Source organism: Festucalex cinctus, chromosome 6, assembly GCF_051991245.1.
Source record: "Festucalex cinctus isolate MCC-2025b chromosome 6, RoL_Fcin_1.0, whole genome shotgun sequence".
Lineage (NCBI taxonomy): Eukaryota > Metazoa > Chordata > Actinopteri > Syngnathiformes > Syngnathidae > Festucalex > Festucalex cinctus.
In genome coordinates, this window is record NC_135416.1 from 13,437,073 (window position 1) to 13,454,385 (window position 17,313).

The 17,313-nt window shown below is 37.7% G+C and overlaps 1 protein-coding gene across 1 annotated transcript in view; it reads left to right on the plus strand.

Moving 5' to 3' along the window:
- The first annotated feature begins 598 nt into the window (after positions 1–598).
- The window catches only part of ctnna2 (catenin (cadherin-associated protein), alpha 2), a 205,871-nt gene continuing 189,156 nt past the window's right edge, over positions 599–17,313 (plus strand). Inside the window, exons 1-2 of the mRNA XM_077524899.1 lie at positions 599–960; positions 10,065–10,171. Coding sequence (XP_077381025.1) covers positions 10,070–10,171 — 102 coding nt within the window. The 5' untranslated portion in view covers positions 599–960; positions 10,065–10,069. The remainder of the gene's footprint in view (positions 961–10,064; positions 10,172–17,313) is intronic.

A 17,313-nucleotide genomic window follows, 5' to 3' on the forward strand; every position in this document is an offset into this window, starting at 1 on the left:
GCATCGCTGCCTATGCTTATTAGTTAGTGATTTAAAAATAACAAACAGTAAATGCTATTGCAAGACTTAAAGTGTACCATGGGCACACAAACCTGACAACACACACTTTTTGCTTTCTATATGTTCACATCTCTGGTGGCATTGTTTTATAAGATGGGTGGACAGATAGATAGATAGATAGATAGATAGATAGATAGATAGATAGATAGATAGATAGATAGATAGATAGATAGATAGATAGATAGATAGATAGGTGAGAAGAATAGAAAACTAACCAATTAGAAATGAGATAGCAATATGTGATGAATAGCATAATAATGCTAAAGACATAAATTATAGTTACAAAAAAACATAGGCATTCACAATAATTCAAATTTTACTAAAACAGGGTACATAATATAAATCTGTGTTCAGTATATTAAAGCACCGTATTCCAGTTTACATGACATTTACCAACTATACATTTATACAATTATAGATCATCAAACTATAATGAACAAGCTCCAAAAGCATTGGACTGGCTCAAGCATCCTCCCTACAATGTGCTCGTATCAGGGCGCTTCCTCAGGCGTTGGACTGCGCATGCGCCAAACGACGGAGCAGCTTCTGATTTGACAAGCGTGGGATGCGCCACACAGTCCCACTAAATTGCAAGCTTTCCCGTTACTAGTGTGCATCATCGACTACAACTGCCTACTCCGTTGTTGTGGCTGGAGCTCTGGGAGCGGTCTTTATTTCAAATTCGCAGGGAGCCTTTGGAAGAAGAGACGGCTCCTTGTTCAAAGATCACGTCAAAAGAAGCGAAAAGCACACTTCAGCACCACGGGATTGAGGAAAGCGTCCGGATTTGAGGCTCTTTTCACTGTTCATGCGAGGATTTTATTTTGGGAATACACTACCAAGCAAGGTGATTTACAGACTTTGAGGACCTGCAAGGAGTACCATCCCTTTAGGCTGAAGGTGGGTTATGAGTTCGAGCCGGCGGTCTGTCATGTGGCAGGTGCTTTTGCTAGCATCAACCCTGCTTTGTAGCACTAACTCAAGCGCCGTGTTGCTAACATTAGCTTAGGCGAGGTCCGCCCGCCCGGCTTCATTCTTCATTGTGCCTCGGCTAGTTTGCGAAACGGTGCAATGCCACTCGGCTGAAACGCCAAACCAAAAGTCCCGTCACCTGCACTATGCACACAGGTTGTTGTTCTTTTCATAAGACGACTGGTTCAAATGAAGTAGAAAAATCAGTGTCGTCCACTGCTATCGTCACTGGGTGCTGCTATCCAGGGAGCCCAGTGCTGAACGCCTGATTCGCCTCGTAGCAGCGACCTACTCGGGCAGATGCAAGCTAGGCTGCTGCTAGCTACTTTGGTGGCTAAGCTAACCTGCCACTTCTGCGCTCGTAAAATTACGGTCCCACTTCTTTGACAAAGACGCCTCAAACATTGTATGGGCTGGTCGGCTGCTCTCCTGTTGTCTGGCTCCCCCTCCGTCTTTTAATTTTTCGCCCGTGTTTTTGATTCATTCATTTGTTCGTTTACTGTCTGACTGAGACAAGAAGGCAGCCAGCATTGTCGAGCGTAACGTCACATGGTTCCTTAAAGTAGAGTGAGAATACATTTAGAAAACTAACAACCAACTATAAAATTAAAGGAAACCGCTGTGTTCTTGTTTGCCTTGTCATTTGCTTTTGTTATTATCACTTTACGTGTACTGCGAGGGACTTTTGTGTGCCCAGGCACGCCAGACCAACTTCAACCTGAGTGCCATGTACACACCAAAAATTATTTGGGAGTCTTTCATATAACTTAAGTTAATATTTCAAGGATTGAAATGTTCCCTTTGCACAGCTCTCAGCCTCTCTCCAAGTTCCTCTCTGATTGCACAGTTTTGACCCAGATGGCCACATTTGCTGCCTGTAACTGGAGATATGGAATCCCAGGGGCCACTGAGAGGCTGTATTTAGAGTCTGGGCTTATGTTTGGCAAAGGGGCATGGTCAAATTCTATGTGACACAGGGTCTGTCTGGTTGCCGATGTTTAGGAACTCTCTTCTTTGGTCAGCGGGACTGGGCAGTCTGCATTTGCGGAGATAAAGTTAGTGTGTATTTTTTGTGCTTCTGCTGAGATGCAGTGTAACGAAACAATGATGTTCACAACACATCTGCCTGCAAAGGCTCTTCCCCAACCCCCTTCAATGAATTTTGTAAAGTTTTTGCACAGCCCTAGTGACAAGTCAGTTGCACAGACCTTGGAGCAAACTTCCAGATAATGACGCTTAAGAGAGAAAACTCCAAATCCATCCCAGCTGACTTCAACTGTTGTTGCTTGAAATGTTTACATGTAGGTTCTGCGTAATTTCCTAAATGTCTTTCACTCGTCTGTGCTTGATTAGCGGTGCCATTATTTTTCCACTGTCATGTCAAAACAAATATTGCTAATCAAATCTAGTTTTGGCACTGTTGTTTAGACAATGCAACAGTTTTCCTCCAACAGGGATTTCCTTCTGCCAAGATACTCTATTTCCTCATGTTTATTCTTTTTGTTTAAGTAATAAAATATGTGTTCTGTTATACATTCGATTTGACAACAATGCAGTATGTTTTACAGACTCAGTAGAACCTCTAAGCTCGAACATAGTATGACACTATTTGTCCTCTTATTTGTTCATATTTAGAAAAACAAATCGTACAGTAAATTATAAATAGCTCAACTGTACAATGTAAGTCAAATTTTCCTTTTCCTCGCCACTGCAAGTCAACCTAAATTTAGTAAAAGTTAACATAATTTAAAATGTGAAGGTAAAATGCAGTGTTGCAGATGCACCTCATCATCTCATTGTTTGAGACTCGCTATATACCATAAATAAACTTGACTTGACTTGTTTTTTACTCAATTCTTACAAACTTCAGAAGACAAATAAATACCCCCAACTCTCAAGGATTTATATAGAAAGTGCCTATTTTAATTACATTTTTATTTAATTCCCATTCTCTTTTTTTTCATTGTTACTACGGTAAATTCTGTAAATACACTTTTAACTGCACCTGATATTACTAGTTAGACAGATTTGATCGTGGTATGTTAGTAACTTGGTGTGTTGTCATATTTATTAGCGATTAACAAAGCGAGTTGGCTTTTATAACATTGACATATTGCAAGCATTTTTGTCACCAAACCCCTTTTTATAAAAAATAAAAAAATAAAATAAAAAAATGTGACTATAATCATCTGGGGTCTTCCGTAGAATACATATAGTATTTTAGTTCAGTTTTAGTGTTTGTCATTAGCAATAAAAGGGCTGTTGATTACTTGGAATGAGGTAAAGCCATTATTCACGAATGTGACAATGCAATCAATGGCCACTGCGCTTCCCGTCTCCCGGGACAGCAGGCAATGTTGGCAGAGTCCATTGGAACCCTTAGCGTTACACTGGGGCAAGGATTTAAGGTAGCCATGGTAGCCATGCAAGCTGGAACAGAATGCCGTCTTCTTTCAGCCAGCTCTCACTCACTATTGATTAAAATCAAGTTTGTTGATCATTCTAAATGAATGTAATTTGGAATTTGTTTTGGATAATCAGGACTGTTTATGGTGTATTCATATGATATTCACTGGATTCTTTTGCTATTTTTACTTTCTACTCTGACTTATAAGAATAAAAAAAAAGAGGGGCTCTATTGTTTCAGCTGGGACAAAAAAGTAGATGATCCAGCAGTGGTTGAAAATTCAGCGTCAGCAGTAAATAGGTGCAGCTAGAGAGAAAGAGGTTATTGTCCTGAGTGCTTAAAACCACGACTACTCCCACCATGATCAGCAAATGATGTGTTTATAACACTCTGTAGCCTCCATAGTAGTCTTATTCCTCACACTATCCCACATTTCTGGGGTATTTATAGGCACTGGTTGAGAAACTTCCTTTCACTTAAAGTAGGGCTGGATGATAAGTGAAAAAAAAATTAAAAAGTCTCACTGTGGTATATCCTGTCAGTGTGTATTTGTGGATAATGTGAACCCAAAGCATTCTTGTTGATACAGTTCCATTAACTTTCATTCATTGTTCATACAATGTAAGTTTAGCATCTAAAGTTGATCTTTACAGTATCTTGTGAGCTAATCTTCACTTGGATCACATCTTTTTTAGTTGACCCACAGTTTTTGGTGTAATTTGACTTGTTCGCTGGCTGGCCCATTGTTGGCATAAGACATAAGATATTGTTTTACTAACCTGATTGTGACTTCCGTGCGAACATCAAAGCTAATAAAAAACCTGTTTTCTACACCACTTAAAGATGTTTAATAGGGCTGGGTATCAATTCTAATTTCCTTAATCAATTCAATTTCAGTTGACAAGAGTTTGATTCATTTTTTTACAGATTCGCTTCAATTTAATCCAATATTGATTTATTATGGATCAGCAATTCTTCTTAAATATCAAGGACTCGATACAAAACAAACTCTACAAACATCACGTTCCAAATTAAATTTTTAACGTGTTATGATCACTTTGGCCTTACACAAACATTGAAATCAGCAAGGCTGAGATGAAAATATTTTCATAATCCTAATTCAATCATTGTAAATATAAATTAAAAATATTCTGAATTGTCTTCAAGTGCAATAAGACAGGTCTTTCATAAATGTAAGAAAAATACTTTTAATGTCATGTGAACAGTAAATTTCAAGAAAACAGTAAGATACAAAAAAGAAAAATCATTGAATTTGTGGGTAGAAGAGATAGTAAAATAATCCATTCTTGTTTTTATGAATCAATATCAGGCTCAAAGGAAAATCAATTCAATTTTGATTATTCGATTTTTGTTAAACCCAGCCCTAATGTTAGCAGTGCAACCTCTTTTGAAAATAAAAACTTATTGCAAGTGTTGCAATGAAGCAATTGTTCATTTATTTTTACAAAGTCACAATTTTGATCAGCACACTTTTGCCACAGCACGTTGAGCAGTTCTTCATTGGTTCAGTGGTTCTTTCGGCTCGGCTGATAAGCACTCAGTGGATTACACTCACAAGAACGGTTATTGTTCACTGAAAATACACTTTTGTGCTCAAAATTTCGTCTTGCGTGCTTGTAGTTGTGGCACAAAGGTCACTCTATGCCGTAGCCTCTGCCTGCTTCCCACAGAATACCTTGCAGTTCCTCTAAGATCAGGTTTTTCTTCCAGATTTTTTTTCCATTAAATGTTTTATCAAACGTATTTTCTATTGATGTACATCACGTACGTATGTGTTGGATACATATTGATGTTGATTTTGTCACTCAATTTAAAGATATGTACCGTACATGTGTAGTTATCAACAAATTGAGAGAGATTATGTTGGTTTTAATGCATTTAATTTTGTGCAACAAGAAAGGCACATTTTTACCAAAAATGTTGGCCGAATATTGATTTGTACAATTCAAATTTAGAGTTTTGCATTGTATATGATGGTAAAATATGGCCTTGATTGTGTGTGCATCTCATTTTATTTTTGGCTTGCAAAGCTTTAATATTCTCAGCCTTTCACTGTAATGATTTTTAAGGATTTACAACACACTGAACAACATGCCAATTTACGGGAATTCTGTTGGCAGGAAATGTTTAGGCAAACGTTGCAAAAGTTGTGCTTTGACAACATTGTTAATTAATGGAAGACGCGCCTCGCGAGAGAGCTTTAGTCCCGTCAATGGAAAATTTACTGTACTGTAGAGACATTTTTCATATAACATTTAAACAACTTGGAGAGCAATATGTTAGCAGATAGCACAGGTAGCAGGATAGCAAGATATTTCACCATATTGCTCATTCTCCCACAGCCTCCTGCAGGTGTCACATTCTCAAGGGAGAATACACATTGATTTTGACAAGATTGAATTGTGATAGTATTTTGCGTAGTTGTTTCCTGACCTTGTCAGTTCTGATTGTCTGAAATGATGACAATGCCTTAGTGGTTAGACTGAACCAGCCAAGCTCATCCCCTGATTCTATCAATGGTGTGGGCAACTTTATCATTTTATTGATCTGACATTCAAGTCGTGTGTTTATATGTGGACTAAGGTTTCCTAAAAATGGGATAACGTTGAGGTGTTAAAACTTGGACCTCGGGGCGGTATGGATCAGTGTTATGGTGGTCGTCTCCCAACCCAGAGGTTGTGGGTTCGATCCCAGGCCATTGTGACCACGTCGAAGTATCCTTGAGCAAGATACTGAACTCCCAATTGCTCCTGATGCTGCGTCATCAGTAGGTGAATGGGTAGTCAAAAATGTAAAGTGCTTTGAGGCCCTTGAAGGTGGAAAAGCGCTATATAAATTAAGTGCCATTTGCTTAACTTACCTATACTGACATCAGGCATACGAGTGGTCAGTTTATTTTTCCCCTTCTTACGTTCCTTTTGGGTGCCATGTGACTTTTTGTTTCTGGTTTTATCATTACGGTTTTGTCATTGTTTTTATTGTTATTTCAATGTTGTTCTATTGACTAACATCTTGAAGGGCCTACCCTCGGAATCAGCAGAATGACTACCTCACATACCAATTAAAATATATTTGTTTCCGTATAGTTGAATAAGTGTCAAGTCAGACCTGCTCTAATAATCTGGTGTTTTTTTTCTTTTTGTTTTTTTTTTAATTTAAACAGAACAAATTTCATATCTGCAGGAAGGTAATGTGTCACTTCAGTAGGAATGTTTTTATTGTATCCTTCAGCGGTAGCACAGAGATTTTAATGAATGGGCACTAACAATGTAGTTTGATGAACTGCACATAATTTGTATGCGCACGTCCAGGGTTATCTCATACACAGTAAGTACTAGTGTTGTTCCGATACCGATACTGGTATCGGCAGGGCGCCGATACTGCATTAAAACAGTGGTATCGGTATCGGTGAGTACTCACAAGTAACATGCCGATACCATTCATTCCAACTCTAAAGCCAGTTATCATTCGAGAGGGCCAACTGTTATGTTAAAAATCTTTTCAAAAAATCATTGATACTTGGCTTCATTGCCTAACTGTGAGGTGCTCATAACTATACTATAAAATACATACTGTATGTACTAATTGCTTTTTAGAAATGCAATTGATATTGTATATTATATAGATTATAACAACTTTTATCAGATGGTGCATGCTTGTCTAAATATTAAAGGTACGGTTTTGAGGCCTTTTAGCAAGATTAAACTAAGTATGTGACAACGCTAAGACACTATAACTCACTCAGGCAACCCTCACTGGCAACGCATCCCATGTCTTAAATTCTGCCTTAGTCGTATCCTTGGGCCAGCATCATTTTCCACTTCTAACTTAACAAGCCTTAATTAAATCTGTGTTTGATGATCTTCCATTCATGCATTCAACAATAAAGCAGACCCTGTGCACCAGAACCAATCCAAGTTTATCCCCATCGCATGCTGGTTTGTCTCCAGACCCACTCTGCCCTCTGTGCGGCCACACGGACATGGATTAAGTTTACTGTCATGAATGTATTAACAAATGAGGTTAATACATGATAAGCATTAACTGGGCAGAGAAATAAGGTCAAATGAAGCAAAAAGAGGGTGTATTATCATTTACACTGTTTTTTAGAATTTAAACAATCACTGACATGGAGAATATATCTCAGAAATCTTATAAAATCACAATTGTGGACATTGGTAATAATACATCATCACTAACTAGTCAGCAATGTGGCCTTACATAATGTTCTTCTTTGCTTTAGCTTTAATTCAATGATAAACAGAAGATAGGACCTGAAATGGTTAACAATGATTGCAGTGGATCCACCGCATACTTTCATATTTTCAGGGTTTTTTTTTTAAATAAAAAAAAAAAAAAATGTTTTTTCCATCATATCAGCCCATTTTATCACAAATCGGATATTTCGCAGTAGTTTTTGAAAACTTTGGGGGGGATTACAAAACCTTTTTCCCCACTGCCTTTCAATGGCCATAAATTATACGTGGAATTATTTATCGTATATTATTATTTAATTAGTAAATTTTCAATCCTCAACAAACCGCCTCCCATGAAAAAAAAAAAAAAAAAAAAATCAAATAGCTCCATCCTTGAAATTCTTTGAGCCAAGTCTGATGGGAAGATAAAACAACATTTAAACTAACACTGTGAAAATACATATTACCCAACACTGCTTGGACAGCTCCAAAATATCTTAGCACATTTATAGTAGGCTAAATAAGCCTCAAGGAATTTTTGCTTATCAATCATCCAATTAACTTAAGTGACTTGGATGGTTCAATTTTTATCTTGAATAATTCCTTATGTTTTTTTGTTTGTTTGTTTGGTTTTTTTCCTTCTGTGCTTAGCTGCACTTTCATTTTAAGGCCATCTATTCCAATGAGGTTGAAGATAGAAGCCAATATATAAAAACAGTGACTCACACAAAACTACTTTAGCGGGGTCCCAAAATAACATTTCCCTTTAAGGAAATAGAAAGTGGTACAAGCACAAGTAGGGAAAAGCAGTTCTTCCTTCAAGCCAGAACAGCCCATTTTATGGTGTATTTTTAGGATACATATCTCACTTTTTTTTTTTTTTTTACTTCAGTCTCATTTCAAATTGCATTACGTGCATGCATATACGCACCTAATTTCTAGTATTAGTCCTGAATATAAAAATTATAGAAAAGCCTATGGTTAGTGCATAGATTTTTTCTGCGAGAGGAGAAAAGAAAAGCAGTCACCGAACAAAAGAAAAGTCAATGCACCAAGGCAGAACACAAACACTGGGAGGGTAGAGCAGGCACTGGGGCGGCTGGGACCCCAGATGCCGCCAATAGCGAAGATGAAGAGTAAGAGTATTAGAACAATTGAGTTTGAAGAAGCACAGAATAACAGATAAAAAGAGTGACTTGAATTGCTTCTAGCAAAATCTTTGCAGTTTTAGTTTGAAAAAAAAAAATCAAAGAAACCAGAGAGAATTTTCAACAAGCTGTATTGTACTTACTAGTGTTGTTCCGATACCGTTTTTTGGCCCCGATCCTGATACCCAGCTTTGCAGTATCGGCCGATACTGATACCCATGTTTTGTTTTTTTCCTATCAACATGAAAAAGCTGTCCTGCCATTGGTTCAGAGCATTCAAGGACCAATATGATATCTTAGATCGGCATGCAGTGAACATGTCACATATCAGTGAATGTCGTGCACGAGCAAGACATAAGATGCAAGGATCCAAAATCCTATATTAGCGCTATTAAAACTGTACTGTTGCACATTTCATGAGAAATTTTCACTCATTTCTTACATAGAATAATGTGACAAGATATAGCTACATACTTTTAGGGATGCCTGATAATCCTATTTTCAACCGATACCGATAAACCAATAATTTAGAAGTGCCGATGTCGATAACCGATAAGTAAAATGATAATTGTTTGCAAAATTAACTTGAATACAAATGTACTTACGAGTCCTACTATAAGTCTAACATATACATTGAAACATTGTCTAAACTTTGCACTATGTTTCAATGTATGTAAAGCACCATGAAGCTGAATTTTATTGATATGAGACACAACCACAACAGATGGACCAACGTGGCATGTCTATAATTATTGCTGGATTTCTTTATTATCTGGTTTATCTGTATGAAATCAAATTGCCGATAATTATCGGCAGGTTTCTCTATTATCTGTTTTATCTGTTTGACGTCAAATTGGTCAATAGTGCCGATAATTATCGGCCACCGATATTATCGTACATCACTACATACTTTATTATACATTTGATACTATCCTTAATTTTGCTTGATTATTTTTTCTCACAAAATCACCAGATTGATGCTTCTACATATGAAAGAGTCACCCTTGCGAGGAATACGCAGTTTGGAAAATGGATGAATGGATGAATTTTCTTCTGGGGTAGCATCCCTGTGGACACCTATATAAGTAAAGATGACTTGACTTGACCCCTAGAGGCGTCATATACTTCTCAGATTTTTCACCTCGACTCGTTTTCACGCCTGTGTCAGTAACGCACATGATACCCATGTTAAAAAGCATTATTTTATCGCAGTGCAACATGACATTTTACAACACTTCTATCTACTTTTGACTTCAACAGAGACCATGACGACCGCCACCTCCCCTATCTTGTTGAAATGGGATCCAAAGAGTCTTGAAATCCGCACGCTGACTGTGGAGCGACTTCTGGAGCCACTCGTTACACAGGTATTTCCGTAAACCTTTTGAAGCAAATGTAACACTTTTAATAACAGACAGTGAGGTAAGGATCACCTGAGTAAAATGGATCTAAAATATATTGAAACAAAATAGCGAATTTGTGTTTTTGTTTTATGATATTTTTTTTATGTCCCTTGGTTTCATTCTGATAGCTTTAACCTTGTGTGAATTACTTAGATACCGTTTAGCTGGGCTGTATAACTGAAAGTAAAGCCTAGGAATTGTTTTTCGACATTTTCCTGAACTGCTCAATTGAATACACTAATCTCCTGTGCCACTCAATAAAAGTGATATGCTAAACACTTTTCAGTAATGGACTAGATGTGTTACGAGTTTTCAGATAAGAATGTGACACAGTTATTGTTTTGCATCAATTTGATGTTTTGTTATAGTTAGATACAATAAAATGTGGCCTCTAAACACCAGACAAGCAGACTATCCATGACATGACGCTTCCGACATGACACTTCCGATGGTAGTCTCACAAATCCTTTCTTAAAATTAAGGCCATGTTATGAGCCAGATTCATGGTTAAGACTTACATTTTTACTATCCATGAACCTCATGGCTTGTCTGCCGTTGCATCACACACCACAAATTACAAAGAAAAACAAAAAGTAAACCACACTGTTAATCAGTAGTTAATCATCTGGATGCTGACTGAACTAAAATCTGGCAATATATGCCAAGATATTACAAGATTTGCTGTTTTCTTGAATGACTTCATGCACGACTGCGGTTTTTTGGGTGACTTCAGAGGCATGCTTCCAATGAGGTTTTTGTGGCAATTAATATAATTAATAAATTAATATAAGAGGTATCCCTGCATTGTTATGGATTGAGGTTGTACTGTTGAAAGGGAGAAAGGACAAAGCTGTTGTCATAGAGTTTTTATCTGGTTGGCAAATAAATTCAATGATGTTATTTGACTATAGTAATATCCAATTATAGTAATATTCTTTTGCTCATTTTTTATTTGTTACACTTTTTTTCCCACATGTAAAACAAAAATAAATGGTTGCATCTTGTAAGCTGAAATACTGCATGATGACCACTTGGCAAAACCAAATGGATTAACCTCATGAGCTCTCAGGCCTAATTCCGCCACTTGGATGAAATTTCCATTATTAGGATATTCTGTGACGTCGTGCGATATCTGTGCTGTAGCATTGTGTCTGAGAGGTCACAATGAGAGCAAACTGTGAAAGCAGTTCCATTTTTCTGACAGGGCTATGTTGACACTGGTTGCTTTTATTCTCTAAAATGGATTCATTAATGGTAAGTGCTCACCCCATCATTTTCATGGAGGACATAGTCAGCGCTTGATCTCAGAAGTCATCTGAAAAATATTAGTAATGTGTCTTATGAATTAATAAGAATCAATTGGGTGTTTTTTTTTTTTAATTTTATTATTTTATTTGTTTTTTGCAAATCCAGCAGTTGATTCATTTTATAACGCTAGATAAATGTATTGAATGGGTTTAGGATTCATGCTGCAGTCACTGTCATAGTACATTAAGATAACAGAAAAGGAGTGTGCGTTGGACATGTAGAATGCTATGCTATTTCTTTTAAGTTTGATTAAAGCCATGAAATTATCTTTTAAAGTTGTCATATTTTTAGCAGCTTTGCTATAAAAGAACAAAGTTTGGAGCATTTTTCTTCTTAATTTTAAATTAATGTGCAAGGAAGTGGTATGAAATAATAAAGAACATATTCTCAGAAGCACACAATCCGAAATCTTCTGAAATCTCTGGGAATAGTTAAAAGAATTATGTTACTTATTGTACAATATATGACAATATAAACAGATGAAAAGACTGACACCACTCCCATCCAAAATAATAATAATAAAACAAATGTAGTATTTAATCCAGACCCAAGAGCAAGACAAATCTAGAGCACTAGAAGGCAAGTAAATAGTAGATGCACTGCAACTGACACTGGTGGCAGCGGTTCAAAATGTTCTAGAGAAGAGTTTGCCTGTTTTTCTAGTACTTGTTTGAGTGCCAGGGTTATCTATATTTACATTTGATGTTTATAATGCATTCCTGTGTTGGCTTTCTATTCTATTCTATTCTATTCTATTCTATTCTATTCTATTCTATTAGATTAAATTGTCATAATGTTTTAAAATTGTAAAAACGTTAAATGTAATTAAATTGTTGTAATGTTTAGCACCAAGTTTTCAACCATATTCGGATGGGATGTTCCAAAAGAGCCACTCATCTGTCTTTCAGGCACCTTACGCTACCTTGCTTTGTCAGCATATGGCATGCTCCAGGGTTCTGAACAGCTGCCAAGCACAGATGCTGGTAGTCTGCTGCCTTGCTTCTTATCCACCATAGATAATACATACGCATCAAAGTTGACTGATTCAGAAACACATCTTATGTGGATGGGTTATTACTGTCGCAAGACAAAGCTTTGTATACCATTAGATTATATTGTCATTAAGTCATGGACTTAATTTAAAGCACAAACAACATTCTTTTACACCGAGAAATTCAGAGAATCTTTCATCATTCATTATATTCGTCAAGTTGAATATTACATTGTTCAAGCTTGACAGCTGTGGGCGATGCAGAGGAGAGTTCAAGGTTAAAATAATGCATCCCTTGCTCTGTCTAGGACAGTGGCACTAAAGGGCCAAGCACTAACACTAACACTGGTTCACTCAGGCGCTCCGGCAAGATGCCTGTGATGTAATGGCACAGCCAAAGGCACGGTGATGCCGAGCAGATCTACAAGCAGAATACAGCTGATCCATTTATTCTTCAAAGCGCTCTGACAGTGAGCCTGCCTCATGGCCTCTGTTGATGTGTGTACGAGAGAGACGGCGGACGAGGATGAAAGAACAAAAGTTTTTTTTTTTTTTTTTTTTAAATCCCCCCCCAAGATCACAAGTGCAATCTCCAAGGACTCCAGAGAATCCGTGCTTGATGCAGTTCTCATTATTTCAGGTGTGTTTAATTGGAAATGTAAATTTTGAAATTAAATTTGTTGACTCTCATTGCCCTTTTTCGTGTCATTCTCTATTCAGTACAGCATTAAGATTTGGGCTACAGTGTTCTCTCACTTTTCTCGGGTGATACGTGCACACCCGCACGCGATAATCGAATTTCCGCAAAGTCGAGGTCGTTTTAAAAAAAAAAAAAAAACAAGAAAAAAGTTATTAAAAAAGGTTTCCTAATTGTTTGGATGGATAATTACTAATTTTATTTATGTTTAAAGCAAAAATTATTATTGCTAAATAGGAGTGTGATGATATCTCAATATCGTGATAAATTGTGATACTTTGTCTTCCAATCGATTATCGATATGCCTACGCCAAGTATCGATATTTATAGTTAATACACAGCTACTATAATGGCTCCATTGTTCATTACTTATTGAGCAATTATTTGGCGGGCCGCTAGGGGGAGTGCCTCATAAGAGTGGCGGGGAAATATACGGAATTCTTCAGGCGAAGAAGACTCATGTGCTTACATTTACTTGTGTAAGACATTTTTATCTGTCCAGAAAGTGACTCAGTTTTGCATACATTTCTATGAAAAATGTGTATTTTGTCTTCAATTTTAAAGTTTTAAAACACATTTTATGTTTCGACATTTTGAAGCACACAATTTCTGAGGAACACACCAGTTTTAATGTATTTCAGTGATGGTACAAAAATAAACTATTTTTTCATCTTAAAAACAAAAAACAAAAAAACAAAACAAAAACAAAACCCACCAGTTTAAGCATTCATTATTTTTATCATAGATCATTGTGGACTTATTTCCTGACCAATATATATTGATAATCGTGGTATGGTCGTATCATGAGATAATCGTTATTACGAGCCTTGTATCGCATATCGTGTCATATCGTGAGGTACCCAGAGGTTCGCACCTCTAGTTTCCGCTGACGTACTTCCGGTTTGTGAGCGAAATATGTCCTTCCCTCCTTCATCGAGCAGTATGGAAATGCAATCCACTGCCATCCAAGTTGAATTATCAAGCAATGCCATGTTTCTTTTTCTTGTACTTTATGCATGAGTGTGAATATTAATGCTTATTTTTGTCGAAATGTGCTAAATAATTCGATGCACTTGTGTTTGCAATGGCGGAGTAGCGAAGTAGTGAGGGACCACCATGTTATACCAACATGATCCTTCCCTAGCAGATGGGGTGAACACATTTTAGGCTCGCTTTGAAAGGGCAAACAGTCGAACATCACACCAATCAACAAAATGCCCACCCAGACAGAGGAACACATTACAGCTATTTAGTTGTACTGTAGGTCCGTAGAACCTTTAAGAGGGTGAATACAGGGAAAGCAGCTTGCCCAGTTGGTATCCCGTCCCCTGTTTTCAAATCCTGCACAGACTTGCTGGCTCCTGTGTTCGCTAACATCTACAGTACAAAACATAAATACAGCAGGCTGTCGCTCCAGTGTGCTTAAAAGAGACGATCATTGTATTGATACCCAAGAAAACCAGGATTACTGGTCTCATTGACTACCGTCCCATAGTTCTAACACCCATGAGTTGTATGGAGAAAACTAGTAATGACACATATAAAAAGCATCATCTCAGACTCTCTAGACGCACCAATGTTGGCCTACAGACTAAACATACCCGTGGATGACATCAAAACATTACACACCACCTTGAACATATGGACAAGGATAACACCTACGTCGACTACATCTCAGCATTTAATACCATCATACCTGCCAACCTGGTCCTAAAACAAATGGATCTAGGACTGGACACCCCTACCTGCATCCGGATCATGGACTTCTCTACGGGCAGGTCCCAGGTGGTGAGGATCGGTGACAACACCTAACCCATGCTTATTCTCAACACCGGTGCACCTCCAGCTGTGCTCTCTGTTTACGCTTCATTTCGTAGCCACTCAAATAACAATGGTGTTATCAATTTCCTTGACAACGCCACAATCATTGGGCAGATAAGAAACAATGACGAGCCAGAGTACAGAGATGAGAGAGTTGACGCCTTGGTGCAAGGACAACCACCTTGCACTAAATGCTGGCAAGACTATCGAGCTCATTTTGGACTTCAGCAGACATATAGGCAACCGCTGCCCCATCAGCCTATATGGGACATGTTAGAGGAAAAGTTGGAGAGTGCACAGAAGGATAAGATTTGAAGAGGAACACCCACAATTTCGGGTTCCTCCACTCAGTATTTTTTGGCATGAAGTTGTGTAAATGACAGACCTAATTATAATTGGATTGGAGAATCTCTGCAGCCAGAAAAGTGTACAACTGTGTGCCTTTCCTCTCTCGGAATGGTGACTAGTAGTTGTAATGTTTCTCTACTTCCCACCCACATGAGCCTTTTTTTTCAGTATCCTTGTTACATTTAGCCTAATGGTATGTATGCCACGACCTATGAAGATGACTAGGATTAGCAAGATTTCTTGATGAGGGTCTATCTATACATAGTCACGTTATGTCAACTGGGCTATTATAATGTTAACTTGGGTTCTCCAAACACACTCTTTCCTTGTGTAGTTAAGTCAAAGCCTATCATTCATGTATCAAAGGCTGAAAGCGGAAAATTAAATATCTACAAAGGGCCACAGAAATTTACAGCTGAATTGAGAATCCACTGGCCAGTGTTCTGAGAGAAAAGGCCACATGGCAATTAATGCGATTGATGAGCAATAAAATGGAAGCACAATACGCACACCACACCCTCATGTACCATGCAGGGAAAGGTTAGCCTTTCCACTGCCGCAGCTTAATCACCAATGCACGACCTTTCGAATGTTTTAGTAGTTCCTTGTTAATAAAATAACCCCAGTGGGGTCTTTCAAACAAATTCAAGCGAGGTTGCTAACTCATCACGAGGATACAGGCACCATACTAGTTTATAGAGAAGTGTCAGTGCAGTCATTTGAATTCACTGGACAATGGCCCACTTATTTATTTATTTATTTATTTATTTATTTATTTTAAGAGTGGTTTGACATTAATACTCAAAGTGGTTGGATGTAGTCTATCATTGTACCAACTATGCATTCTGAATTATGTACCGGTACATCAAAGTTAATGTCACCGTCATTTTACCTTATCTTACTCAAGCACTTTTTGGGTACTGTACATGGCACCTCAACAGCTTAAAGGCCATATCTTATTTTGCAGTGACTTGGTCAGAACCATCAAAAAGCCCAAAACGGGTCACAATACTGCCTACCGGTTAATCTTTTATCCCTTCAGGAAGTTGTAGTAGTACCTGTGTCATATGCATTTTGTTTACCTTTCTGGATTTTTCTCAGTTTCATTTGTTGTATTTAATATGTATTTGTAAGTGTAATCATCTTCTTCAAGTATAAGAGCAATTGTTCCTTGCAGTCTGTTATACTTGCGTCATTGCTGCAGCAAGCCGAGTATGAATTTGATGGCTGTCAGAGCTGATCATGCTCCAAAAGTTAGCCAGCCAGGCAATCTGTCTTGTGCTTGTGACACTATGAAAGTGACAGTGAACTTGGATGCCTTGGCAACGCTAATAAAAGCTGTAGTATTGGAGCACCTTGATGTTATCACTCAGCCTGAAAACAGTGTGTTGTTTTTCCTCCATGCTGTGTTCACCACATACAAGGATGTCTGGTAAGACCATTTCTGTGTTTTTTGGTTGTATAGACTTCTGGGAGTTCAGCATACATAAGTGTAATCTTAAGCGACTTTTAAATGGTTGTAATTTCAAATTAAAAGATACAAGTCAGTATTTAAAGTTAAATACATATAAAGTCCATATAGCACACCGATGTTTGGTATGGCTTAAAGCACAGGCCAGGTGAGTGCCTGCAATATTTTGAAAAGAGTAACAACAGCTGCTCGGTTTACTTCAGTTCAAGGGCAGTTTATATTTTAGGTGCAGGAAAACTACACCCATGGGCAATATAAGGGTGAATCTCATGCCAACCCAAGAAATTCAACACCCACCTAGTTGCAACGTTAATCTAATAAAGGCCTTGTTTTGTTTTTCCCCACTAGCTTGTTCTTTGGATATTCTGGCACCTGCGTGCAGAGACAGCACTATATGTTCATAAAAATAACACTGTTTAATCTGTATGAAGGTAGATAAGTTCCCTGAGCCAAAGTGCCTGCTGTGAGGT